General features: G+C 47.0%; 1 protein-coding gene across 1 annotated transcript in view; it reads right to left on the reverse strand.

The window, feature by feature from the left end:
- Nucleotides 1–21,440: 21,440 nt before the first annotated feature.
- The window catches only part of CALCRL (calcitonin receptor like receptor), a 73,268-nt gene continuing 69,625 nt past the window's right edge, over nucleotides 21,441–25,083 (reverse strand). The window contains exon 15 of the mRNA XM_059702528.1: nucleotides 21,441–24,726. Coding sequence (XP_059558511.1) covers nucleotides 24,499–24,726 — 228 coding nt within the window. The 3' untranslated portion in view covers nucleotides 21,441–24,498. The remainder of the gene's footprint in view (nucleotides 24,727–25,083) is intronic.

Consider the following 25,083-nt stretch of genomic DNA (forward strand, 5'->3'; position numbering starts at 1 on the left):
ACTGGTCCCTCATGCTGAGCGAATTTCTCTCTTGCAGGTAGGAATCTTGGGGAGCTCTAAGGGGAGGGTCTCCATAGAACATCTGCCGGGGTCCAACCCCAGCAGGTCCAGGGGTTCCCAAACGCGTAGACGGAGTCGGCGAAGAAGGAAGGACACGGAGACAGTGTTCAGTTGATCAGCAGCCTAGCCAGGATCTACAGCCAGGATATCCAGCCAAGTTCTGGTCTGGATCTCCAGAGAGGTTCTGCTTAGGATCTCCAGCCAGGTTCTGTGTCCATGTTCTCTTGCTAGGTTCTCCAGGTTCTCCAGCCAGGTTCTGTAGCCATGTTCCCTCGCTAGGTTCTCCAGCCATGTTCAGTCACCAGGTTCTAGTCAGGTTCTCTTGCCAATTTCTGTAGTCAGGTTCAGTCCAGGATCTTTTGCCATGTTCTCTCGCTAGGTTCTGTCTCTAGGTTCTGAGGCCAGTTTCTGTCCAAGATCTTTTACCATGTTCTCTCCAGCGAAGTTCTTCTGTCTCTAGAGAATGTTCTGTGTAGGTTCTGTGCCTAGGTTCTGAGTGTAGGTTCTGTGTTCTGAGTTCTGTCTCTTTCTGTCTTGTTACATCTGTATTTATACCAGTTGATTCAATCCTATCAATCTCTATTACAAAGGTTAGGGCGTTTCTTATCTCCATTCCAGGGAGTAAAGATTATGTAGCTTAAGCATGATTGTTCATAGTTAAAGTGATTAATTACCCGCCTGGCACTTAGTTAAGAGGTTTTATTCCCTCCCTAACTTCAGGGGAAAATCCCTACCTGGGGAAACAACCTTTCTCAGAGAGGAGACCTTGGTTAAAACACATAGTGCCAAGAAGGTGAGCAAACATCTTAAGAACAGTATGCCATATATGCCAGGTCCTTTGAAACAGCAAGGATGGACCGGCTCCCGGCATATTCCCCCTTTTTTATTTTTTAAAAGCAGGCATTAAAAAGAAAAACCTGAAAGGCTCTCTTGTATCCATTTTAAGAGTAGGATTGGCGCTTTCCGCTATTACCTGAGTCCTGATCTATCACCCCAGGGAGAACTTGCCAATCCTGCACTTTCCCGGGGTGGAAAGGCTGCAGTGGGGTTAAGGATAAGGCTCCTTGGGCCTACCTTCTCCCATGCCTCTACATTTATCTTTCCAGCACCTTTCCTTCCTCAGAAAAGCATGGACGTATTTCTTGTATAAAATGTTCCATCTGACTGGGAGTAACCTTAACTCCTCTGCTAGCAAGCATATGTGTTAAAAGATCAATACGGAGTCTTTTTTCTTTAGACTCAGTATGGTACATCTTCTTAATGTAAAGATCAATACAGAGTCTTCTTTCTTTGGACTCAGTATGGCACATCTTCTCAATCTAAGTTCTGTACTATCCACCTTCTTACCCTACTTATCCTCTGTAGGGGGGTTTGCAGCACCCTGGTGGAGTCCTATCTGTCCTGAATGTGGGGGTTCTTAATGGGGGGAGGCTTACCTATGGGAATCCTGTTCCAGGGGTTCCCAAAGGTGTGGACGGAGTCGGTGAAGACTATCCACCCTCTTCCTACGGTGGAGTCCTATCCATCCCAAGTGCGGGGCTTACCTCGGGGTCCCTGTTCGGGCGCCAGTTGCCGGGGTCCAACCCCAGCAGGTCCAAGGGTCCCCAAAGGTGTGGACGGAGTCAGCAAAGAGGGAATGACATGGAGACAGCGTTCAGTTGATCAGCAGCCTAGCCAGGATCTCCAGCCAGGATCTCCAGCCAAGTTCTGGTCTGGATCTCCAGAGAGGTTCTGCTTCAGATCTCCGGCCAGGTTCAGTCGCCAGGTTCTAGTCAGGTTCTCTTGCCATGTTGTATAGTCAGGTTCAGTCCAGGATCTATTGCCATGTTCTCTCCAGCGAAGTTCTTCTGTCTCCAGGCTCTGTGTAGGTTCTGTCTTCTGAATTCTGTCTGTTGTTGTCTTGTTGCATCTGTATTTATACCAGTTGATTCCAATCCTATCAATCTCTATTCCAAAGGTTAGGGCGTTTCTTATCTCCATTCCAGGGAGTAAAGATTATGTAGCTTAAGCATGATTGTTCATAGTTAAAGTTATTAATTACCCGCCTGGCACTAGTTAAGAGGTTTTATTCCCTCCCTAACTTCAGGGGAAAATCCCTACCTGGGGAAACAACCTTTCTCAGAGAGGAGACCTTGGTTACAACACATAGTGCCAAGAATGTGAGCAAACATCTTAAGAACAGTATGCCATATATGCCAGGTCCTTTGAAACAGCAAGGATGGACCGGCTCCCGGCAAACATCCACCAGCTTCCAGGGGTGCTCTGTCAGGGGCGTGGTCCCCACTGATTGGTCGGCACCAGGGCAGGGGGTCACTCCTCAGTGCAGCTGGCCCTGAGGCAGCCTCGGGTCACCTGGCTGGTTTTGCTCCTTTTCTGGGCCTGGAGCTGAAGTGCAGCCGAGGCCTCGATGTTATCTCCAGGGAGGAAAGGGCAGGAGGGGGGGCATCTTAACTGCACGACAAGGGCATGACAAGGCCACCCCGCATGACCAGGGACATGCTCGGAGGAAGGTCCCCCTTCCTTTCCCAGCTCTGCTCCCGCTGGGCACCGGACCCTCTGCCCTGGGACCTTCTGCACCTGCCCCTCGTCCTTGCTCTGCTCATGGCTGTCTAACTGCCTATAACAAAAGTTTTGTTTTGTTTTTTTAACAAAAAAGGATTTGAAGACTATTTGAAGTGGGCCATACCTTATGTTATAAACAATATAAATATAAATGGGGGTGCCTTATCAGAATCCTGTCTTCCTTATAAAAATCTGCATTACATCTTTGGATATTAACATATTTTAATTAATTTTGTGTTTCCTTGTGATGAAATGTTGACAACATTTAGACTGAAAAGAAATACGCTCGCGTGTGGTAGAAAAATGTTCCCTGCATTTACTGAGCCATCGTGCATTTCAGGTTTTCTATTTCCCAGGTAAGCCTACTCCTACATTTTAATGGATTAGCCTGAAAGGCACAAGCTGAAAGTTTAACTGTACTTTTCTCTGTTCTGCGGAGCGAGAGGTGATAATTATTTAAAGTCTGTGCAGAGCCCAGGAGCTGGGAGGGCGGCGGGTCAGGGTCGGGAGCTGCAGAGTGGGCTGAGCCCAGGGCGGCGTTGATGCCCCCGAAGGCCCTCCCACACGCTCCGGGGGAGGCGCTCCCAGGTGGTGTGTCTGGTGTTGCTGTGCCTGGTATTTGTTTGGACCCCAAGTGTTAATTATGAATAAAATCCAATGTCAGCTAGCGTGTGTCATGGTCAGTCTATATTTAGCCGACCCAGTTTTAAAGAATCGCGTTACTTTTTCATGTTCTTCGTCACACTCACATAACACGTTGATTCGAAAGTTTATATCATCGCAACGCAAGGACAGCACATCGATTGGTGAAAAAGTCTAGAGTTAGGCCTAAAACCGCCTCTCTGCCTTCAGAGTGTGGCAGAAAGGAACACTCATCCGGGCTGACTTTACGGGGCCCTTACAGTTGGTATTGATGGCGTTGCCATTTGCATTTTCACGAGCAAAAGTGCGTCTTCCCGTCCTCCTCCCTGCGTGCCTGCCTGTGGAGGGACACTCACCCCGGAATGCCTGGAGTGGACGTCCTCAGCCTGTCTCGGCATCTCAGTGCCACATCGACAGGAGTTACCTGTGCTCTTAATGAACTGTCTGTCTTCGGCGATTGCAAAGTCTCTTCTCATGCACTTGGGTTCCTAAGATATAACCGTAAACATCCCCGAGTCGCCTCCGTGTTGTGTTAAGCCATGTTGGGTTGGTAGGACTGGGTTGCACCCAGGACCCTGGCTCCACATCCTGTCTCAGCCCCTGTGACTTTCCATAGTGACCAGCTCTCTTCTCCAGGCGCCTGTGGCTCCCAGAGCCCGGGGCTGGGCCCTGAGTGTCCTTGGTCCCCGTGCACAGTCAGCACAACAGCTGGGCTATCGCAGCCCGGGCTCCAGCCCGAGCACCTCCGTGCAAATCCTGGATCTGTTTCCGCTTCGTCTCTTGGAAACTTGAGGAAAATACTTAACTATACTGTGCCTTATTTATTTATTTTTTAAAATATATTTTGATTGATTTCAGAGAGGAAGGGAGAGGGAGGGAGAGATAGAAACATCAATGATGAGAATCATTGATTGGCTGCATCCTGCCCCCTCCCCCCCACCCCGGGGATCAAGCCTGCTACCCGGACTTGTGCTCTTGACTGGGAATTGCACTATGACCTCTTAGTTTTTAGGTCGATGCTCCACCACTGAGCCACACCAGCTGGCCACTGTGCCTTCTTTTCTGCACTGATGAAAGGAAGATCCTAACATGGTACTCCCCTTCCAAGGCCCCTGTGGGGACGGGCGGAGTTAATGATGTAAATGCTGGGAAGGGAATGAGGTTGTGATGTCAGAGAACCTGTGGAGCTTACGTGGTAAAGCACTTAGAGAGCATTGAGAGATCGGACACATCAGGTAAGTATTCACCCAAATTTATCTTAGTTCACAGATTTACAGACGATTTTTATTGAAGAATAATGGGCGTGTAACATTATACTAGTTCTTGCTGTACAAGCACTGAGTCAGTATTTGCACATATTGCAAAGTGGTCGCAACAGTACGTGAAGGTAATATCTGTTGCCCTCCCTGGTGACAAACATTTTTTTTATCATCACAACTGTGTTCAGGTTATTGTTGACTCATTTGCTTTCCAACCAAGTGCGTACACGCCGAATGGCGATGCGTGGCCATTGTGACTCTCCCGGAAAGGCCCCTCCACGTTTCCCGATCGAGGGGTCTGTGATGGAGTCAGTGCTTCTCGCCATCGCGTCTGGGCTGAGCGCCGGCCCGCTCTGCTGTGCTCCAGGCGTGACCTCGGGCAAGTTCAAGAAAGCTCTGTGGGCCTCAGTTCCTTCATCTGCAAAATGGAGACATAATCACCGGGAAAGGTGCTGGGAAGATTGAAAAAGATATTTAGCAAACGGAGCGTCTGCCAAGCACACAGGGTCCCGCCCAGCAAGGGGGTTCGCTTTCCCGAGTTGCTTCCCGCAGCCCACATCCCCACCCACCGCCTGGCGGGCCGCAGCTTCCTTCCTGCTCTCCACGGCCACCCCTCTTCCCACCCAGTCGGACGGGTGACCTGCGCGTGCAAACCCTGGTGGCACAGAGCGCGCTGTGTCGTGTTATAACTGAAAGTTGGCGCTCACGGCCTCTCCGCTGTGACTGTCGTCACGCCGGGCCTCTGACCATCTGTTCTCCTCTAAATGTTCTCTCACTCCCTTCTCTCGTGTGGCCTCAGCTCGCATCTCTCCAGAGTCTTGGGCTTGACATTTTCGTCTCCCAGTCTCCTTCCCTCACTGTTTTCATAATTAAAACCTTGCAAAATGTTCCAGCTCTTCGGAGGCATTTTCATTTCATTGGGTCCCTTCTCTCTAGCCTGGCAGGATAATTTCTGGTGGGAACCTGAGTTACATCATGCAGTGTTCTTGCAAGTAAGTGCTCTTCATTTTGGGTAAAAACCCTGCCCCTCGCTGTAGATTCTCTTGTTCTCGAACTTCCAAGTTCATGACCGAGGACCTCAATGTCTTTAGTTCCTTCTTATCTACGTGGCTTTTCTTTTTTTCTGTTCAGCACACACCCATTTCTTCTTTAAATCCCATTAAAAGTGGAATCATTTTTTAAAATTTTATCTTTATTGTTGAGATTATTACAGAGCCCCCCCCCCATAGCTCCCCTCCACCCAGTTCCCACCCCGCCCAGGCCCTCACCACCCTATTGTCTGCGTCCATAGGTACTGCATCCACGCATATAAGGTCTTTGTCTAATCTCTTCCCGCACCCCTCCGACACCCCCGTTCCCTCTGAGAATCGACAGTCTGCTACATGTCCGTGCCCCTGATTCTATTCCATTCACCAGTTTATTCTGTTCATCAGACTTTTTATTCGTTTGATTTTTAGATTCAATTGCTGATAGATACGTATTTGTTGCTACTTTGTTGTTCATATTTTTTATCTTTACTTTTTCTTCTTCTTCCTCTTCTTAAAGAATACCTGTCAGCATGGGAATAATTCCTAAGTTCATTTAACTATTCATTTTGAATAGTAAGGATATAAATATTATTGTAATTTATATTATTGAATTAATAATATTGTTTTAAAAATCGAGCAATATAAAACCCAACAATTTTTTATTCCTTCCAGTTTAGTAAATTCTAACTTGAGACATAATAATCATTATAACATCATTTTACCATGTCTTAGAAGCTGTTATCAAGACATATTTACAATAATGTGAAAGCCATTGTTGTCAAGCAAAAAGAAGCTATTATTTTCATACACACAAAGAGCCACACAAACAGAAGGAAACGTGTGTTTCTTTAATTTGCTGGACAAACAGTGGCTGGGAAAGTATCACACGACCTGTGACTCCTTAAAAGTGGGAGTGACTCCAACGTGATGAGACAAGAAAGGGCAGAGGGGAGCGGGGAGGGGAGGGAAGGTTTAAAAACCTTATTCACGCGGCATCCCTGGTCTTCGCTCATCTCACCGGTCAATGTTGCTGTGGCAGGTCCATAACCATGTGACATCTGGCTGGGCTGACCCCAGCTGTTCGGAGGAAAGCGGGTGACTTGTCCTCTGGCCAACATCCCAGCGCACCCGTGTGCCCGCCGGGAAGCGGGACCGGCGCCTGGCAGTTACTTGCTTCCTCGTGTTGGCTGCTCAGTGGGGACAGGAGCTGACACCCCTTTGCGAGGGGAGCTCGGAGCCTGAGAGGGGAGGCGCGTGTGCTGTGTCCAAACTGCTTTCCAGATCGGTGTCCCTGGGTGTCCGTCCCCTTCAGTCTGACCAGCATGTTCTAGTCGTGGCGGAGAGTAAGGTTTCAATGACGTGGGTGCATTTGACTTTTAACCTCATGGTTCCGTTTCTGAAACGCTTTCATGATCGATGTGTAATTTCGAACAGCAACGGATGTAGGTTTTTTCAATATTTTTTCCCCGTAGTAAGTGTAATGATGATCTAGGTGCCAACGACAACTCCAGGCTCCTTACAGCAGGGCTCAGGGTCGAGTTCACATGAACAAACCGAGCACAGGGCCTGGTGGAATGATTGACAGCTGTCGCTCTACCAGCAGGTCCAGAAGTGAGCTGACGCCCGAGCAGCTAAATGACCAAGCACTGCTGTTTTCCTTGCTCCTTTATCTCTTCTAAATAGTAAGAAGGAATGTGCGGCACCGTGTTTGAAAGTTAGTTATTTTCAAAATATCCTAGATTATTTTAGACTCTAGCAACTTTCCTTTTTATTTTGGCCCCCAAAAGTATTCTTAACTTGCTTTGGAATTATTTCATTTCTGATCTCCCCCTCTCTCTCTCTCTCCTACCCCCCTCCTCTTTCTCTTCCCCTCTCTCTCTGTCCCCACTTTTGTGTTCTTAAACTTTCGGGTAATTACAGGTCCCTTGGAAAAGCTAATGAATGTTATTGACTCTTTCTCCTAAAAAAAAAAAATGCTGCAAATCATTTCCTGTCCTGAAGCCCATTCATGGTGCATACATTACGAGTCCTTGCTGCTTCACCTCTTATTCCTCATCTGTGAACCTAAATGCATCTGAGGAGAAAGAATACTATAAGCCGTAGTGTGAGGGGGCGTGGAGATCACGTTCATGGGAATTGACTTGGAAACTGCTTTTTAAGGGCTCTGTTCACAGCCCTGGGGTAAGTTTCACATCTATATTCACACCGTCATGGAGCACAGTACTGGGGGGTAAGGAAAAAGGAAAAGAAAGTCTGTTTCCCTTTCTCCAGTTCCAGTACAAGGTTATTGAATTTGTGAAATTGGCACTTGCTTCGCGATAGACAACATGGTGGCGTAACTGCAGAAATAACACCCTCCCAGCCGCCGCCCTCTATCCTTGGGAGTGTCACACCCACCGCATAGCTACTTTAGCTACGGGATTTCCTAACTCCTTTCGTTCTTATTATACCCAGAGCGCTGGTTTCTCTCTTTATCTAAACTGTAATTTGTTTGCTGTAGGGATTTTCATGACACGCTTTTAGAATGACAGTGCTTTGCAGATCTCTTGGCGAATAGCGACGCGGTAGTAGAGACTGTGATGCTGACCAGGCAGGACACGCGGTGGCGACGGAGGAGAAGCCGATCGCAGCCGCTCCTGGGAACGTGAGTTCCCGAATGCAGCCCGCACACTGGCAAAGAGCAGAACAGACAGTGAAAACGCCTGCAGTACCTTCCATGAAACGTCACTAAAGCTCTAGATTTTATTCTCTAAGGCAGGCCCAGCGATCCTTCCTTGAGGGGTAGTTATGCTTTAAAACACAATTATAACATGCTTATGCTTTTCAAGCCAAATCGTATTTTAAAATTATACACGAATAGACTGTAACTTATAGACTTCGCAAGAGCAGGGGAGAGCAGACCAGTGACCGGTGCTGAAGGCTGGCAGCTGAGACTAGGAGGCAGACCTGGAGTGAGAGCTGGCGTTGCTGGCGTTGGTGCTGATGAAGCCACCACGCGTGCCTGTGAGGGTGCACGCAACTTATTTTATGGTCATCGTTTTTGTTATTCTCACTGAGGATATTTTCCCCCATTGCTTATTAGAGAGAGTGGGAGGGAGGAAGGGAGGTGAGGAGAGAGAGAGAGAGAGAGAGAGAGAGAGAGAGAGAGAGAGAGAGAGAAAGAGAGAGAGAAACATCGATCTGAGAGAGACACATTGATTGGTTGTCTCCTGAGCCCCGACCTGGGCCAAGGATAGAACCTGCAACCCAGGAACGTACCCTTGACTGGGAATTGAACCCTTGACCCTTTGATGCCTGGCCACACTCTAACCACGAGCAACACCGGCCAAGGGTGAGCATCACTATTTTTAGCATGTAAAATGTTTAAATAGATTATTTTTAACATTTAAAATTATATTAAATTTCATAAAAACTTTGAGCCAGTATCACACTGACCACTGTGAACTGATCGTGAAAGGATTTGTGCGTGAACTTTTGGCAAACATTCCCTTATGCATGCATCCACTCCAAGTGCTGTGCAGTTATTGTGTCAGGAAGGGAGGCGCAGATGAACGACACTGTGCGGTGAAGACAGATACCAAACCAGTCACTGCTGAGGTGTAACCACTGACCTCAGACACATGACCTCACTTTCAGGTCCACGTAGGTAAACCAGGAATGGCGGTTCCTGCCTGGCAGTGTTATGCATTAGGAGAAAATGAGTTAATATAAAAGAAACTAGAAGCCCAGTGCATGAAATCGCATGGCCCCGTGTACTCGCACGTGTCCCGCCCGCTGCCCCACTGGGCTCACAGCCCCGCCCACCCGCACCGGTCTTTGGTTGTTACAGCGTTAGGGTCACTGGGCTTTTATAATATAGATAGCGAAGGAAGAGCTTGGCACATGGGGCCGTCATAAATAATAATTACTGACATAGCATGGAGTGTCCAGCAAAACGCATCACACACAGCAGCTGTTTCACAGTCCTCAAACTGTGCATTCACATGCCCTCCCTTCCTAGGGCCACGCTGGATGCTGTAATGACCTTCACTGATCTAGTTCATACACAGTCCTCCATGCTGTTACGCTGGCCTTCTTGCTGAGGAGCAGAAGCAACGGAGATGGGACAAGTGAAGTGACGTGGCTGAGGTGGAAGGTGACAGCAGCAGGTTTGGGCACTCGCCTTCTGACTCAGAGCCCTGAGCGACTAAGCGTTTTCCATGAGCCAGCCCTTCTGCAGCGTCTCCTCACTCTCCCTCCCTCTCCGGTTCATTTCTTTCCTGCTGTTTCCCTTCCTCGCACGGTCACTTCTTCCCTTCCGTCTCATTTGCTCCCCAGTTCAGTTCCCAGGAAGCCTCGCACACAGGTTCACAAAGAGACCCCGTGCTGTTAAGCCCCTCTAGCGGAATCAGTGACTTTAAAAACGATATATTGTTATTGATGTCAGAGAGGAAGGGGAGGGAGAGAGAAAGAGAAGCATAGATGATGAGAGAGAATCATGGATCGGCTGCCTCCTGCACGCCCTCCACTGGGGATCGAGCCCGCATCCCAGGCATGTGCCCTGACCAGGAATCCAAGCGTGGCCTCCTGGTTCATAGGTCGATGCTCCACCACTGAGCCACGTGGTATCAATGACTTTTATTAGATTTATTAAGATTTCATTCATCTATCAGTTCAACTATTTTTCTGACAGACACACTGAGTTATCTCTTCACAGAAAGCAATCACTCTAAAAAGTGCGTCCCATGGATGGAAAACATGACATGATTATCTGGCCCTTGTTTGTAGTGTAAGTTTCAGAGCTGCCTTATCTGTTTCTTTTCACATGAAAGGGAACAATATGCAATGAATCACATGACGGGCTGTTATCTCCACTACTTAACTGGTGCTCATCCTCCCCGTGCACTTGAGATTACAGACAACAACTGTCCAAATCCTCTCTGAGCTGCTTATTCCCGGAAGGAGAATAAATCCTGGAATGCCATGGAGATCCGGAATGCTAATGAAAGCTTTCATCTATTTTGATTTAAAAAAGGGAAACGAAGAAATCATTTTCTTTTATAGCTCGGCATCTGTGTTTTAATCGTCCTCCTGTTGCTTTTATTTCTCTGTCAGTAAAAAGAAATAACGTTTCCCAGTGCAATGACCCGGCCTTATCCCTGGAGGAATCTAAGTGGCGTCTTCCTTAGGATTCTCGGCTCTAAGTGCCTGTGGTCAGAGCTGGCAGGGTTCCTTCAGTCTGACTTACTAACCCTGCTTGGTTGCTGGTTTTCCCACATAGTTAGAGATGTGGCTCCTCTCTGAGCCTGCAGCTGCCTCCTTCCTGGAATGTTTGCGTGGACGCATCTCTTTTGGCCGAACACACACAATGCCGGTCTCCCAAACCTTTTCTCCCTCTGACCCCCCCGTCTGTGCAAACATTACCTCTTCTTTTAACATATAAGCTGAGCTTGAATGGAACGGCTGTGTAGGTAGAGACCCTGTGTACACTGGGTTCAGGAGAAGGCGCTGATGCTAGAATTCAGAACTGGGCATCCATTTCTAGAACAGTGTGTAGGGAATACCATGGGTGCCATCTTTTTTCTTTTTAAAATTTACCTTCATTGTTGAAAGTATTACAGATGGCCCCTTCCTTCTTCCCTCATTGACTCCCTCTACCCTATTCCTGCCCCCCTCCCCAGGCCTTCACCCCAAAATTGTCTGGGTCCCTGGGTGATGCGCACATGCATACAAGTTCTTTGGTTAGTCTTTTCCCTGCCCCTGCCTTCCCTCTGAGGTTCGACAGTCTGTCCGATGCTTCCATGTCTCTGGATCTATTCTGTTCATCAGTTTATTGTGTTCATTAGATTCCACAGATGAGTGAGATCATGTGATACTTGTCTTTCTCTGACAGGCTCATTTCACTCAGCATAATACTCCCCAGGGCCCTCCCTGCTGTCTCAAAGGGTCAGAGATCCGTCTTTTCCACTGCTGCATCGCATTCCATGGTGTAGACGTACCACAGCTTTCTATCCACTCGTCTGCTGATAGGCACCACCATTTTTTCTTTCAACTTTGGTCTGTGCGTCTGTCCCTTTCTGCTAGGAAGGGCTGCTAAGTGTGTAATCTAATCCACTAACACTTACAGACGTAACTCAGGAGCGACTGTTAATGAAAAATCCGCACTAATAGGGAGAGGCTACGAAACACGAGAGTTTATCGCCGTACAACTTTCTTGTAATACTTTTGCCCAAGAAGAGATAGACATCTTGTGGAGCAAGACTAACTCTCAGTTTAAATGCAAAGTCAACCTTCAACCTTTAAATCAATTATAGACATAAAGATCCCTTCCCTATTCATCAGTTCATGTCAAATTTACATAATTGGATCACAATTTCTTTCTTTCCCAGCTGGTGTGGCTCAGTAGTTGAGCATCTACCTATGAACTAGGAGGTCATAGTTGGATTCCTGAACAAGGCACATGCCCAGATTTTGGGCTGGATCCCCAGTGTGGGGTGTGCAGGTGGCAACCAATCCATGATTCTCTCTCATCATTGATATTTCTATCTCTCTCTCCCTTCCTCTCTGAAATCAATAAAAATATATATATTTTTAAAAAGTCTATCTTGAATGGGTTTCTGAAAAGTGACCTGCGTGGGAATATGAGGAATAGAACGAGTTCTCTGTCATCATGCATCACTGGACCATGCATCGCTCCGAATTGAGACTTTACATGCCTGGTAGACTAGGGACACGTTGAGTTTTAGGGATGAAAATATTAAAACTAGACCATCTACTCCAGTGTGGCTCTGGAACAGCATCCTGACTCCTTGCCGATTTCGTTCCTTAATCCGGGGAAGCGTGTGTTCCTCTGACAATGGAGCTGGTGGTTCCTATTGGTTTGTATTGTGATCGTTATGAGAGGAGACTAGTGGTTTAAAGTATAAATCTTCATCCAGGGGGTTTGCCACCTGAGCATCTATTTTGAACGTTTGTGATCCGTAAGTCCCTCTGAAGGGTGGCCTGCTGATATCCACGTGAGACTTTGAGACAAGTCTAGGCGTTGAGCCGCCCATACTTGGCTCCAAGCGACGCCGTCGTGGCCATCCACAGAGGGTAGTCCCTGGACCCGTCGCATCCGGATCACCTGGGAACTTGGTCCAAATGCAAGTTCTCTGGTTTCCCAGACAAGCTGACCCGGGAGCCCTGGGGAGGGGCTGTGCTCAGGGTCTCACAGGCTGTCCCAGGGATGCAGACGCACACGGCTTTGAGAACCTTTGCTCATCTCGTCCATGTCTCTTCACATCTGTGACCCCTTTGGCCATGTGTTGAAGCCTGTGGATCTTCTGTGAGAATAACATTCTTAAAAATCCACGATGAGATTGCCAAGGAAGCAGGCGATATTTAATTTCAGTTGTCCAAATATTAAAAAAAACGCACTTGTGACACAGTAGCACGTGGCCTTCTTTTTTAATCCATTTAACTTACAGGATCCAGGGGGAGTCTAATAACTACCATCGTTATAAAATATTGGCGATCAGGAAAGTTACTTCCAGATCTGGGCCCCCAGCACCGGGCCATGTGACTGTGGCTGTGGCTTATGTGTATCGGTGACAAAGTCCCGGATGTCACTAATGCTGCTGTGGCTTATGCCTACATTCTCCATTCAAGGAGACCTTGCCCTTCAGCCAGCAGCCAGTGACGATCAAATGATGAGTTTTCTTGGTGCCTCAATTCATGCATCCCTTGAATTCTCCCCACAAGCCCCTGGGGGAAAAGGAAGCCTTACCAGATGGGTGATGTCACCCACCTAAGAGAGGCTGCTCTTGTCATCGGATAAATGCGATGCATTGTAGCAGCCTGGGAGGCAGGATGTGAATCAGACGCGTTCTGGAAGCCACAGAATAGCTGGTTCTCCTCAGAGCACCGCGTGGCCGCACACCTGGGACAGTGAGCGGGGGTGACCTAGCCGTTTACTGGAAATGAGCAGCAAGGCTGCGTGTGTTCCTGCTTCATCACCAGCCTTCAGAGCCACGGCCCTGTCACCTTCTGTTAGCGTGCTTGCGGATCCTGGCTCCACTTCATCCATTAATGGACGCCTCCGAATGCTTCAGGTCCTCTGAGAAGCGCAGCGTTTGCAGCGATTCTCCTTCCGCCCTCACGGCTAGCCCCAGTGAGAAGCGGCTCTTCAGAGATCATGTGAAGTCCAGTGGTTCTCAACCTTCTGGCCCTTTCAATACAGTTCCTCATGTTGTGACCCAACCATAAAATTATTTTCGTTGCTACTTCATAACTGTCATGTTGCTACTGTGATGAGTCGTCATATAAATATCTGATATGCAGGATGGTCTTAGGCGACCCCTGTGAAAGGGTCATTCGACCGCCAAAGGGATCGCGACCCACAGGTTGAGAACCGCTGATAAACAAATGGAAGTCACGGAGCACAACACGGGGCCGTGACTCCCACTCACGTCCACGGTGCCGGCCTGTGTCCCGGCCGGGGCGGTGGGCGGCTGGGAGCCCGGGGGACCTGGCCTGGCCGCCAGGGAGAGGGCTGAGTGGGGATAAAAGTTGAAGGAAAAGAACCAAGCAAACAAAGGAAAGGGTTCTTTCCATTTCAGCCACTGATGGCAAAGGACTCAGACAAGAAATGATGAGCAAATGAAAGGATGCGTTTGCTGTCATCACAAGACGGAAGCGGCCGGAGACTGTCCCAAACGGGACGCGCCCCTGTTGTGTGGATGGGACACTGTGAACAGGAATTGTGGCCCACGCGTTGTTTTAAAACATCTCCGCCTTCCGCTCTTTTCTTTGATTTCTCTCCCCAAACTCTGATTGCCCAACGGCATTCACCGGTCTTCTGAGGGGCTTTCTTATCAGATGGTTCCTTCTATGTGGCCTCATTGTTAGGAACCGTTCGATGCCGTTTCTACCGTCCGACACGGACCTCGATGCTCAGTCTTCACTTTTATAATTTGGAAAGTGTGACATTGGCATCCATTTTCAAAGACTCCATTTTATTGAATCAGGTGCTGATTACATTTGCCCTCCTGATTCAAATACATATCTCTGTGCAATAGATGAGGGAAGAGGATCAACTTTTTACTGAGTAACTACTATGTGCCACGCACTCAGCTGCCAGGGGTCGAGCCCCAGTGGGTCCAGGGGTACCCAAAGGTGTGGACGGAGTCGGCGAAGACTATCCACCTTCTTCCTACGGTGGAGTCCGATCCGTCCCGAGTGACGGAGTCGGCGAAGAAGGAAGGACACGGAGACAGTGTTCAGTTGATCAGCAGCCCAGCCAGGATCTCTAGCCAGGATCTCCAGCCAAGTTCTGGTCTGGATCTCCAGAGAGGTTCTGCTTAGGATCTCCAGCCAGGTTCTGTACAGGTTCTCCAGCCAATTTCTGTAGCCATGTTCCCTCGCTAGGTTCTGTCTCTAGGTTCTGTTGCCAGTTTCTGTCCAGGATCTTTTGCCATGTTCTCTCCAGCGAAGTCCTTCTGTCTCCAGGCTCCGTGTAGGTTCTGTCTTCTGAATTCTGTGTTCTAAGTTCTGTCTGTTGTTGTCTTGTTGCATCTATTTTTATACCAGTTCATTTTAATCCTGTCAATTTCTATTCCAAAGGTTTAGGGCGTTTCTTATCTCCATTCCAGGGAGTAAAGATTATGTAGCTTAAGCATGATTGTTCATAGTTAAAGTGATTAATTACCCGCCTGGCACTTAGTTGAGGGGTTTTATTCCCTCCCTAACTTCAGGGGAAAATCCCTACCTGGGGATTCAACCTTTCTCGGAGAGGTGACCTTGGTTAAAACACAGCGCCAAGAAGGTGAGCAAACATATTAAGAACCGTATGCCATATATGCCAGGTCCCTTGAAACAGCAAGGATGGACCGGCTCCCGGCACTCAGCCTGCAGAGGAAGACGTAGAACACAGGCAGGAAGGTGACACAGCCACCTGAGCAGGTGGAGTGGAGGGCGTTACGGCTACTCAGGCGTCAGAGGCTGCCAGGACCACGGGCAGGAGCCACGGGCAGCTCAGTGGGGCGTCGAAAACTGCTAAGGGGAGGAGTAGCAGGAACCAACCCACGGACGTGGGTGGGAGTGAGACCCCATAATGAACTAGTTATTAACGGCAGGAAAGCAGCAATGGGAAACCCCGGCTGCACTTCCATGACTGGACTCGGGGAAATGGGCCTTTGGAAACCCAGACATGGCCTGAGGTAAGAGAAAGAGGGCAAAGCTAGGAGAAAATTGTGAAAGACAAATGGAAGTAGCAGAAATATTTAAGAAGCACATAAAATTATACGATGGAAGTATCTGGGTTTTCAGGAGGCCAGAGAAGTTCTTTCTAACTGGGGTCTGAGGGAAGAGGATTTACCGGGAATTGTGAAACGACAGAAGAGTCACTTTATTACTTCACCGAAAAGGGAAGCAGAGGGTTTCACGTGGTGCTTCAGTGCAGGTAGGTTATCCCAGGGTGTGGTTTCGCCTCCGTGAATCAATTAAATCACTGAAACTATGTGCAAGATCTGCCTCTGGCAACCGGCACTTCGTTTTCCATGTCTATATATTTTTTCTCCTTCATGCCATCCGTATGATGTATGAAGTGAATAGATTTTCTAAATATCAATTTATTCTTGCATTCCTGAAACACATTGTCTTGGTTACAAAAATATCTTTTAATATGCATTGAATTCTGTTTGCCAGTATTTTACTATAGATTTTTATCTATCAATATTCCCAAGATATTAGTTGTACTTTTTTAATGCAATGTTTGATTGTGAACTTGACAGTCTTACTTCATAACAGTACGTTGGAGGCCTGGCTTCTCTAAATACGCTGATTGTATCTCTTGTTTCTTGTCTGATATTTTTGTCCACTTGATACTTGTTGAGGAGGCGAAGGCTCTGCCACTCTGTGTGTTGTCCAGCTTTCCTGTGGCCCTCTAGCTCCCACTGTTCACTCAGAGCAGTGCAGACAGTCACGGGGGTCCCACTGCCCTTGGGACTTGTGCCTGTTAGCATGACGCGCTCTCTTTTCTCACCTGATACCTTTTCAGGAAACCTACAGTCCCCCTGCCTGGTACTCAGGCCAGCACCATGGCTTTTCCATTTGTTTCTTTGGATTTGCCTGGTATTTTCAGAGTCTCAGAATCACGCGTATATATTTTTATTGTTGATGGTATTACAGATGTCTTCCATTTCCCCCTCTCCCCTCCTCCCAGACCCTTCCCACCCCCCAGGCCTTCACCCCCCTATTGCCTGTGCCCCTGGGACACACATGTAAGTATATAAGTGCTTTGGTTCATCTCTTCTCGTGAATCGTGTGTTCAGGTCTGTGTTTTGTGACCTCAAAAAGAGGTCTTTGCTTGGGATCCAACTTGAAAATCTATTAATATGGAAGTGAAGTCCTCTGCTTAGAGGGGCCAGATGTATGACAGTGAATTCTGCCAAATCATTGTTATGTCACTTTTCTTACTGTTGTTCAAAAAGAGTATTTTATGATCCTCCCTTTCTCTGGGACCTACTCAAATTGGGACTTTGTTCCAGCAGCTCCATGGCCACTGCCTTTGTCGGTGTCACGAGTGACACCCACGTTGCCCAGAACAAGGACCTTCCCAGCTTCACTTTGGCTGCAGCCCCGCAGCATGTGACACGGGACGCCATCTGTTTGGAAACATTTCTTTTCCATTTGCTCCTGAGATGACACTCGCGTCTTGGTCTCCTTCCACCACTGACGCCCGCCCCACCCTCCTTCTCCAGCTTCTGGGCCACATCCCCCCCCCCCCCCCCGAGCGGAGGCCCCCGAGTTCCTTCTCTCCCTGGGCGGGTCCGCCCAGTTTCGATGTTGCCGATGCTCAGTGTGCTGAGCACGCTCATGGCCACACCTGCCTCCTGGCCTTCAGACTCATGGACTGAGCAGTCCCTCCCCATCTCTGCATGGGTCCCTGATGGAATCCCAGTCTTGCCAGGCTGGTGTGGCTCAGTGGTTGAGCATTGACCTATGAACCAGGAGGTCATGGTTCAATTCCTGGTCAGGGCACATCCCCCGATTGTGGGCTCGATCCTCAGTGGGGGGGCGTGCAGGAGGCAGCTGGTCAATGATTCTCTCTCATCATTGATGCTTCTCTCTCTCTCTCTCTCTCCCTTCCTCTCTGAAATCAATGAAAATATATTTTAAAAAAGAATCCAAGTGTTCTGTGACTAACACTGATCTCTTGATTTATCTACCTATCGTGTCCTGTCTCATTCTCTCCCCTATTAATAAACAGTGAGTGTGACTCCATTCTCCTCAACGCTTGAGGAAACAGAACAACAAAATAAAATAAAATTGAAACCATCCTTGACTCTTATGTTTAGAGCCAATCAGAGAGCATATCCTGTTGGCTCCAGCTCCATGCACATCCAGAATCCTTTGCCTTCCCACGACCTTGGTTGGCGTGCTATTTTAAGGCACTGACGTCATCTCTTGCTGAGACAATTGCCATGGCCACCGAGAAGTCCCCTGATCCCACCCTGTTTCCCCCCCGTTTCCACGCGGCGTCCAGCTTTGCCACCATCTAGTTGGCTCTCCACGTCAGTCAGGGCGAACCTTTCCAATCACAGGCGGATGTCAGATCACAGCACTCCTCCTGCCCCAAATCCTGCCCTCCCACAGGACGCAACGAAACCCCCCACCCCCACCCCCACTTGGCTGTCGGGGCCCTGGGTGTATGGTAACTAGTGACTCTCTGGCCTCATCTCTTTCTGCCCCTTCCTTGCCTGCACCCCACCACCTTCCTGAGGTTCCTCAAACAGTACTGCCTCGGAACCTGTGTCCTCACTGGCCATGGTGCCAGAACGCCTCCCATCCCAAACAACCTCTCAGTTTGCCGGACTGGTGTGGCCCAGTGGTTGAGCATTGACCTGGTTCATAAACCAGGAGGTCATGGTTCGATTCTCAGTCAGGGCACAGGCCCGGGTTGTGGGCTCCATCCCCAGTGTGGGGGTGTGCAGGAGGCAGCCATCCATGATTCTCTCTCATCACTGATGTTTGTATCTCTCCCCCTCTCCCTTCCTCTCTGAAATCAATAAAAAGCATATTTTAAAAAGAGAATAAAAATGAAAGAAAAAAATATAGACACCCCCTTGATGCTTGAGTTGAAATGAATTGTTTGCTTGCGGGGTGTCTCCTGCTTTTGTTTGCACGGATGCGCAGCCAGAAATGGGGCGTCAGTGACACCCTCTGAGAGGGTTAGTGATGCGGTTCCTCTGTCACTTACGTGGTGTTCTGGTTACACGCGTGCAGGCGGGGCACACGCTCCCTGTGGGCACGAGGTGAGGTAGAGGCGACTTCCGTCATCGTAGTTATTCTGTTTGCACCCTTCGCTCCTCGCACGCTGCCAGCTGGGTAGACGTTTCTCCCTGCGGAGCACCATGCTGACAGGCCGTGGGGACCACAGCAAGGAGGGATGTTGATCCCAGGAGGAGTGCCTCTGGGCCAGAGCCTGGGGCGTGTTGAGATGGCCTCCAGTTGGAACAGAAGAAACTTTAGTTCGTGCTTGGGAACAATGATGCAGATTTGAGTCAACACTTGTAATTCCCCACCTGCTCCTGTGGGCTGTGTCGGGCATGACCTGTGCAGCTTGAAGTGTAGCTTCTGTAGATTGCAAACAAAGAGGGCGCCATGCAAAGCATTCAGTGCAGAAATGTCTGTTTGAAACGACGGTGAAAGGTATTGGATTTTAAGATATCTTTCCTCCGTTACCAAGCAGTGAATGCGACTCCATTCTCCCCGGGGCTCGAGGAAAAGAATCGCATCGAAGCTGTGCAGTCTCTGTGGGGAGTCCACTCGATCTGCGATGGGCCCCGTGCTGTGCCTTCCACATGGGTGCGCAAGCCCGTGTTGATGGAAATGGATTTGCTAATCTGCTCTGCTCCAAGGCAAGCATGTCGAACTCAAAGGCTAACACGGGCCAAAAAAACGAGGCGTGTGGCCGGCCCGCAGGCCGCAAGTTTGACATGCTTGCTCTAAGGTAACAGTTTAGCTCGATATTGTGAATTCAGTGGCATTTGTTAATATGTAGCACATTCCGTGATATTTCACCACATGACACATCTTCAGAGCTGACGGTGAATATACACACAGGGTAGCATTGGCTCTGCCATTTCAAACTTATTAATGTTAACTAGACCTCGCAGAAACATCATTGTCTCATCCTGAATGTGGGATGGTAGGTTTATGTAAGCCCTGAGATTAAAACGCTGTTTTGCATGTGCATCATCAGTAACTACAAGAGCCGGACCGGTGTGGCGTCAACCTAGGAATTAGGAGGTCACAGTTCAATTCTGGGTGAGGGCACAGGCTGGGGTGCAGGCTTGATCCCCAGTGTGGGGTGTGCAGGAGGCAGCTGATCCATGATTCTCTCTCACCACTGATATTTCTGTCTCTCTGTCCTGCTCCCTTCCTCTCTGAAATCAATAAAACTATATTTAGAAAAATAACTACAGGGAATTCCCTGGGTAAAGCAGGGAGAATAGGAGAAATAGCGCCTCCTTGCCTGTTGCGTGTCTGCTACCATGGTGCAAACGTCTGAGAAAGAAATGATATTCAGAGTTTTGAAAACAGCCGCCTGAACAAATTTCCTCCCTTTCCCTCTGCGGTTGGGTTTTACCCCCCTCCACCCAGTTTTTCTTTCTCTCCACTTACATTTCATGAGTAAAATTGGGAAAGACTTTAAAATGGTTTAAGAATGGAAAAGATGGGAAGTGTCACTTCTGGGGCAGCCTCCCGGGCTACCTTTGTTTTGCGCTGTTTTTGGGGAAATTCTACCGCCATGTGAGCGACAGAACGGGTCACGTCACACAGACAGTTCCTCCCACGGACAGCAGGTCCCTTCCGCCCAGGGACAGGCAATGGCTCTGGCTCCCGGGTAGAGCTCTTCCCTTCCGCTGCCATCATTCCAGGAGTTCTTATCTGCCGGTGCCGTGTGGAGTTTTCCATCCTCCTCTGATGGTAGCAACCTATTGCTGGTTCCTTCATGGACGGTGAATGAAGCAAAATATTTGATGTGTTTTCCTTTTATATTTGTGTGAGTCACATGTATGCCCTCTTCAAAAAGCTATTTTCAAAGCATTCTTTTCCTTATTTTTTCTTCCTGCTTTTCACTACGAAATCACACAATCTCTCTGTATAAAAGGCTCATATGCAAAGTGTCCCCTCGGGAGTTCCACTGTGAGACCAGGAGTTCGCTCGCTCGCTATGACGTGCGCTGACCACCAGGGGCGGCATGGAACAGGGCGGGTGACCGGCAGCGGCAGTGGGGCGCTGAGGGAGCGGGGGAAGGAGGACGTTGGGAAGGGGGTGGTGGGGGACTGTGTGGGGGCGGTGTGCAGGTGGTGAGGGAAGGAGGAGCTGGGGAGGCAGGGAGGCGGGGACCCTGATCAGCCCCGATCACCGGCCAGGCCTAGGGACTACACCCTGCACGAATTTCGTGCACTGGGCCTCTAGTGCAATATAATGAAAAAGGAGACAAATCCTTGCTCATTTTCCTCTTTATGGACATCCTTTCCTTCTCTTTCTTTTTTCTTTCTTTCTTCCTTCCTTTCTTTCTTTCTTTCTTTCTTTCTTTCTTTCTTTCTTTCTTTCTTTCTTTCTTTCTTTCTTTCTTTCTTTCTTTCTTTCTTTCTTTCTTTCTTTCTTTCTTTCTTTCTTTCTTCCTGTCTAGGAAGAAATTTGCAGACATTGTAGTTTATTTGGAATTTTCTTATCAAAAAAACCAAATTCGTAACTTTTAAAAATAGAATTTGTGTAGTGATTTATGGGTTTATTGAAGACTTCAAAGAGGGTAATAGAGTTATAGTGAGGGATTCTAAGAAGTATTTCACTGATTGCTGTAAGAATTATGTTTATAAGTTATATTATTCAGTACCACAGTAAACATGAGTGAAAATGATCTTTAACTCATAACTTTAATATTTTCATACAATCAAAATAGAGAGATATACATTAAGTAGGCATAACATGAGTTGTTTTAATTGATCAAATATTTTGGGTATGTTTTACAGATAAAAGAAATGATGGTTTCTATTAGCAGACTAAAACCAAGAGAAAATTAAAATAAGTTCACATTTTAAAAAAGCATTAAGCAATAAATACAGCACTACAGCTACCACTAAATTACAGAATGGATATTTTATGAATAAATTCAGTAGAAAATAGCTTTAGAAAAGAAATGACAGATTAGCCTTTTCAAAAAATTACAATGTGACTTTCACAAGCACTTGCAGAAAAATAGCAGTCTACATTTCAGAAGTTAGAAATTCCCAAAATCATTTTTAGACACCAAAAAAGTTTACTCTTAAAAATATCAATTATACCTTTTCTTTATGAGTAAGATGCAAAGGTGATCGTAATTAGCCATTCAGCTTTAGAGAAGTCTAGTATTTAAAAATATTATCCCTAAAAAAATACAGGTACAAAATTAACACGGGTTAATTGAAAACTGTACAATAGCTAAATCCTATACATAAAGGAAATCTGATCTAAAGTTAATAAGAGCACAATAAAAAAATACTTTAAAATTGTAGAATAATTCAATATAATACTAGCTGATAATGTGACATTTTCTACTGTCATTTGTAGTTGAGACTGAACCGTTTATCTAGAAGAATGCTGAAATATGCAAACAGAGTCAGCGAAGGGTCTGGATCTGCCTTTGAATTATAAGTAGCTAAAAGTGAGTTAATTCAGAGGAATTTTTTGTGTAATTAAGGCAGCGGTTTGTCCAGCACAGCCCGAGTTCCTTTTCTGAGAGCTTGCTGTGAAATCCACAAACCTGAACTAACTCAGTAAAATCTGAACATATGTATGGGCACATTATAAAGGCATTGGCCAGACCATTTAATGTGTTCGTTCTTACTATTTAGATAATTATCCTGGAACACTTCAAATGATTTCTGAACTCACCATCCATTGACATAGAAAATGTCACATGATCAGCTAGCATTATCTTAAACACCCCCGGAAGACTAAGTCACCAGTTAAGTCCTTGTTAAGTGATTGACTCACTGTAGACACACATGACACAGTGGTGTCTCCTCCCCCAAATAGACTTTCACTGATTGATGCTTTTTGTTTGTCAGCTATTTCAATAAAAAAAAAAGAGAAACGGAATCCCACTTAAATGTCCCTTTGATTCATTAGAAACACTTTCCTCCATCTCAATTTAATTATTCCTTAGACACCTGACAGCAATTCCTCCTCATGCTATATTCAAATCTTTCACCGACTTGTGTCATCATCTATCGTAACTCTCTTAAAATATTCATATATTGTATTTGATATACATTGCATTCCTATAGTTTTAAAAATAGCTTGCAACATTTCAAAAGCCATACACCTTCATATAGGATAAGTCAGGGAATTCATATTTTAGTGGGCTTAAACCCACAAGAGCAGTGAACCAGTATTTATTACAGTAGGAGTTGCTTACATTTTCTGGGTTAGAATGCAAGTTCATCGTCAACATAAGAAGAGAAATATGTCAAAAATACCTACTAAGGTATAAGACACCAAGTCAATATGTTTAAGAAAACTAGGGTCATGAGTTTGTTTTTAATAAATATATTCTATCTTATCAATATTTCTGTTGTCAAACTTCTGATGCTGGTATCTGGTTGTCTTTAATACATTTACCAAATATAAAACTCCAGACTCTATTTTATAATAAAATCAGCCCAGACACAGTATCAGATGTTAAGATGCATACATCGTGACATCATGTATTGGAGTTGAGGCTATAAAGTAGAATAACAGTATTTACAAGCTCATCTTTCACAACATCGTTTTTATAAACTTCCAAGGAAATAAGAAACCCTTCATTGATATTCTTGATGTAAAATACTTGCTAATTTGTCTACACAGTAGAGATGGAAGGGGCAAGTCTTTATTTACAGATACCAGGAAACCAATTGCCCCCCATTCCTGTGGTCAGATAGGAAAGGAGCAAGACAGCAAAGGAGCTGATGAGGGTTTTGTAGTATCAACCAAGATGTCTCCCTAATGACACCAAAGTAGGGCTGCATGTCATACATACTATTTATGTATCCAGTCTCAAACATGGATATGACACAGGGTATAATGGCTGTCACCGCGAATGAGTAGCCGATGGGAATTCTGCTTGCTTGGGAAGGAGAGGGTAAGCCGACAGGAACAATGAGCTCTCCATCTGGTCCATGGGAAAGGGCAAACACAGAAAAGACTAGCCTACTCTCTGAACAACAAGAAGAATCAGCATCACCTATGAACAGGGGAATACAGTGTTTCAATAAACAAATGAAAAACTAATTTTCCCTCCAAGGCTATAGGCCTTAAGGACGTCTTTTTAGGCAGCAGAAGTAGGCTCGTGCCCAACACGTAGACGAAATGCTACAGTTCCATTCATCTGTGAAGGCACGCAGTGTGCTAGGACTGGCCGGTTCCAGCCACAAGAATGGACGGTGGCCACCTTTTCCTAACGCCATGTTCAGTGATGTCAGGTTGGCAGCTTGAAACCAGCCACAGTAGGACTATGACACCACAGAAGCGGGCAAACATTACTAACCAGGGCTTCTCCCACCCCCCATAGAGCTAGTTGTTAAACACTGATCAACAAGTGCCTGGAGCCCGACTGGCGTGGCTCAGTGGTTGAACATTGACCCAGGAACCAGGAGGTCACGGTTCAATTCCCAGTCAGGGCACATGCCTGGGTTGTGGGCTCGATCCCCAGTGTAGGGTGTGCAGGAGGCAGCCCATCAATGATTCTCTCTCATTATTAATGTTTCTCCCTCTACCTTCCTCTCTGAAATATATATATATATATATAAAACAAAAACCGAGTGACCGAATTCATAGGAGGGTTCTTTGTGGCAATCAAGAAATCCACTTAATATGGAAGTCTTCTGGTTACAAAGTCGTGGATCTAAGTCCTTGAGCATAGAGTGGCACACTGTGGTTGAACAGTCCTGCCCCTATTGTAAGATGTAATCATTTAACTTCTCCGGCTTCAAGACGACATTCTCAATGTCCTGGATGCTCTTCCCATTTGAGTGCTCGCTGGAGAAGTCGTGGCTGTAGGCCGTGCCGTCACTGATGGTCGACACCGTGTAGGACGCGCTGCGGAGGGCGTCCGAGTGCGAAAAGCTGCTTCCAAACTGGATCTTGTACTGATTCCAGTTTCTTCTCAGAATCGCTTGAACCTGTCGATCAAGAGGAAACAGGGAGGACAAGAGCAATCCACATTTTGAAATGAAGATATTGTGCAATATCCTAAATGACATAGAAAGGCTTTTTTTAAAAAAGGGCATTAATATTAGTGAATAATAATACCCTTTTCCTTTCTTTTTTAAAGAATTATCTTTATTGTTGAAATAATTGCAGATGTTCCATCTTCGTTCCCCATTGACCCCTCCACCTCCCACCCGCCCCCCCTCAGGCCCTCACCACACTATTGCCTGTGTCCACGGGTCATGATTAGAGGCATGTAAGTTCTTTGGGTAATCTCTCTCCACCCACACACCCAACCCCACTTTTTAAACTTAATTCAAAAAATTAAA

The sequence above is a fragment of the Myotis daubentonii genome, chromosome 7 (assembly GCF_963259705.1).
Source record: "Myotis daubentonii chromosome 7, mMyoDau2.1, whole genome shotgun sequence".
In the NCBI taxonomy this organism is placed as follows: Eukaryota; Metazoa; Chordata; class Mammalia; order Chiroptera; family Vespertilionidae; genus Myotis; species Myotis daubentonii.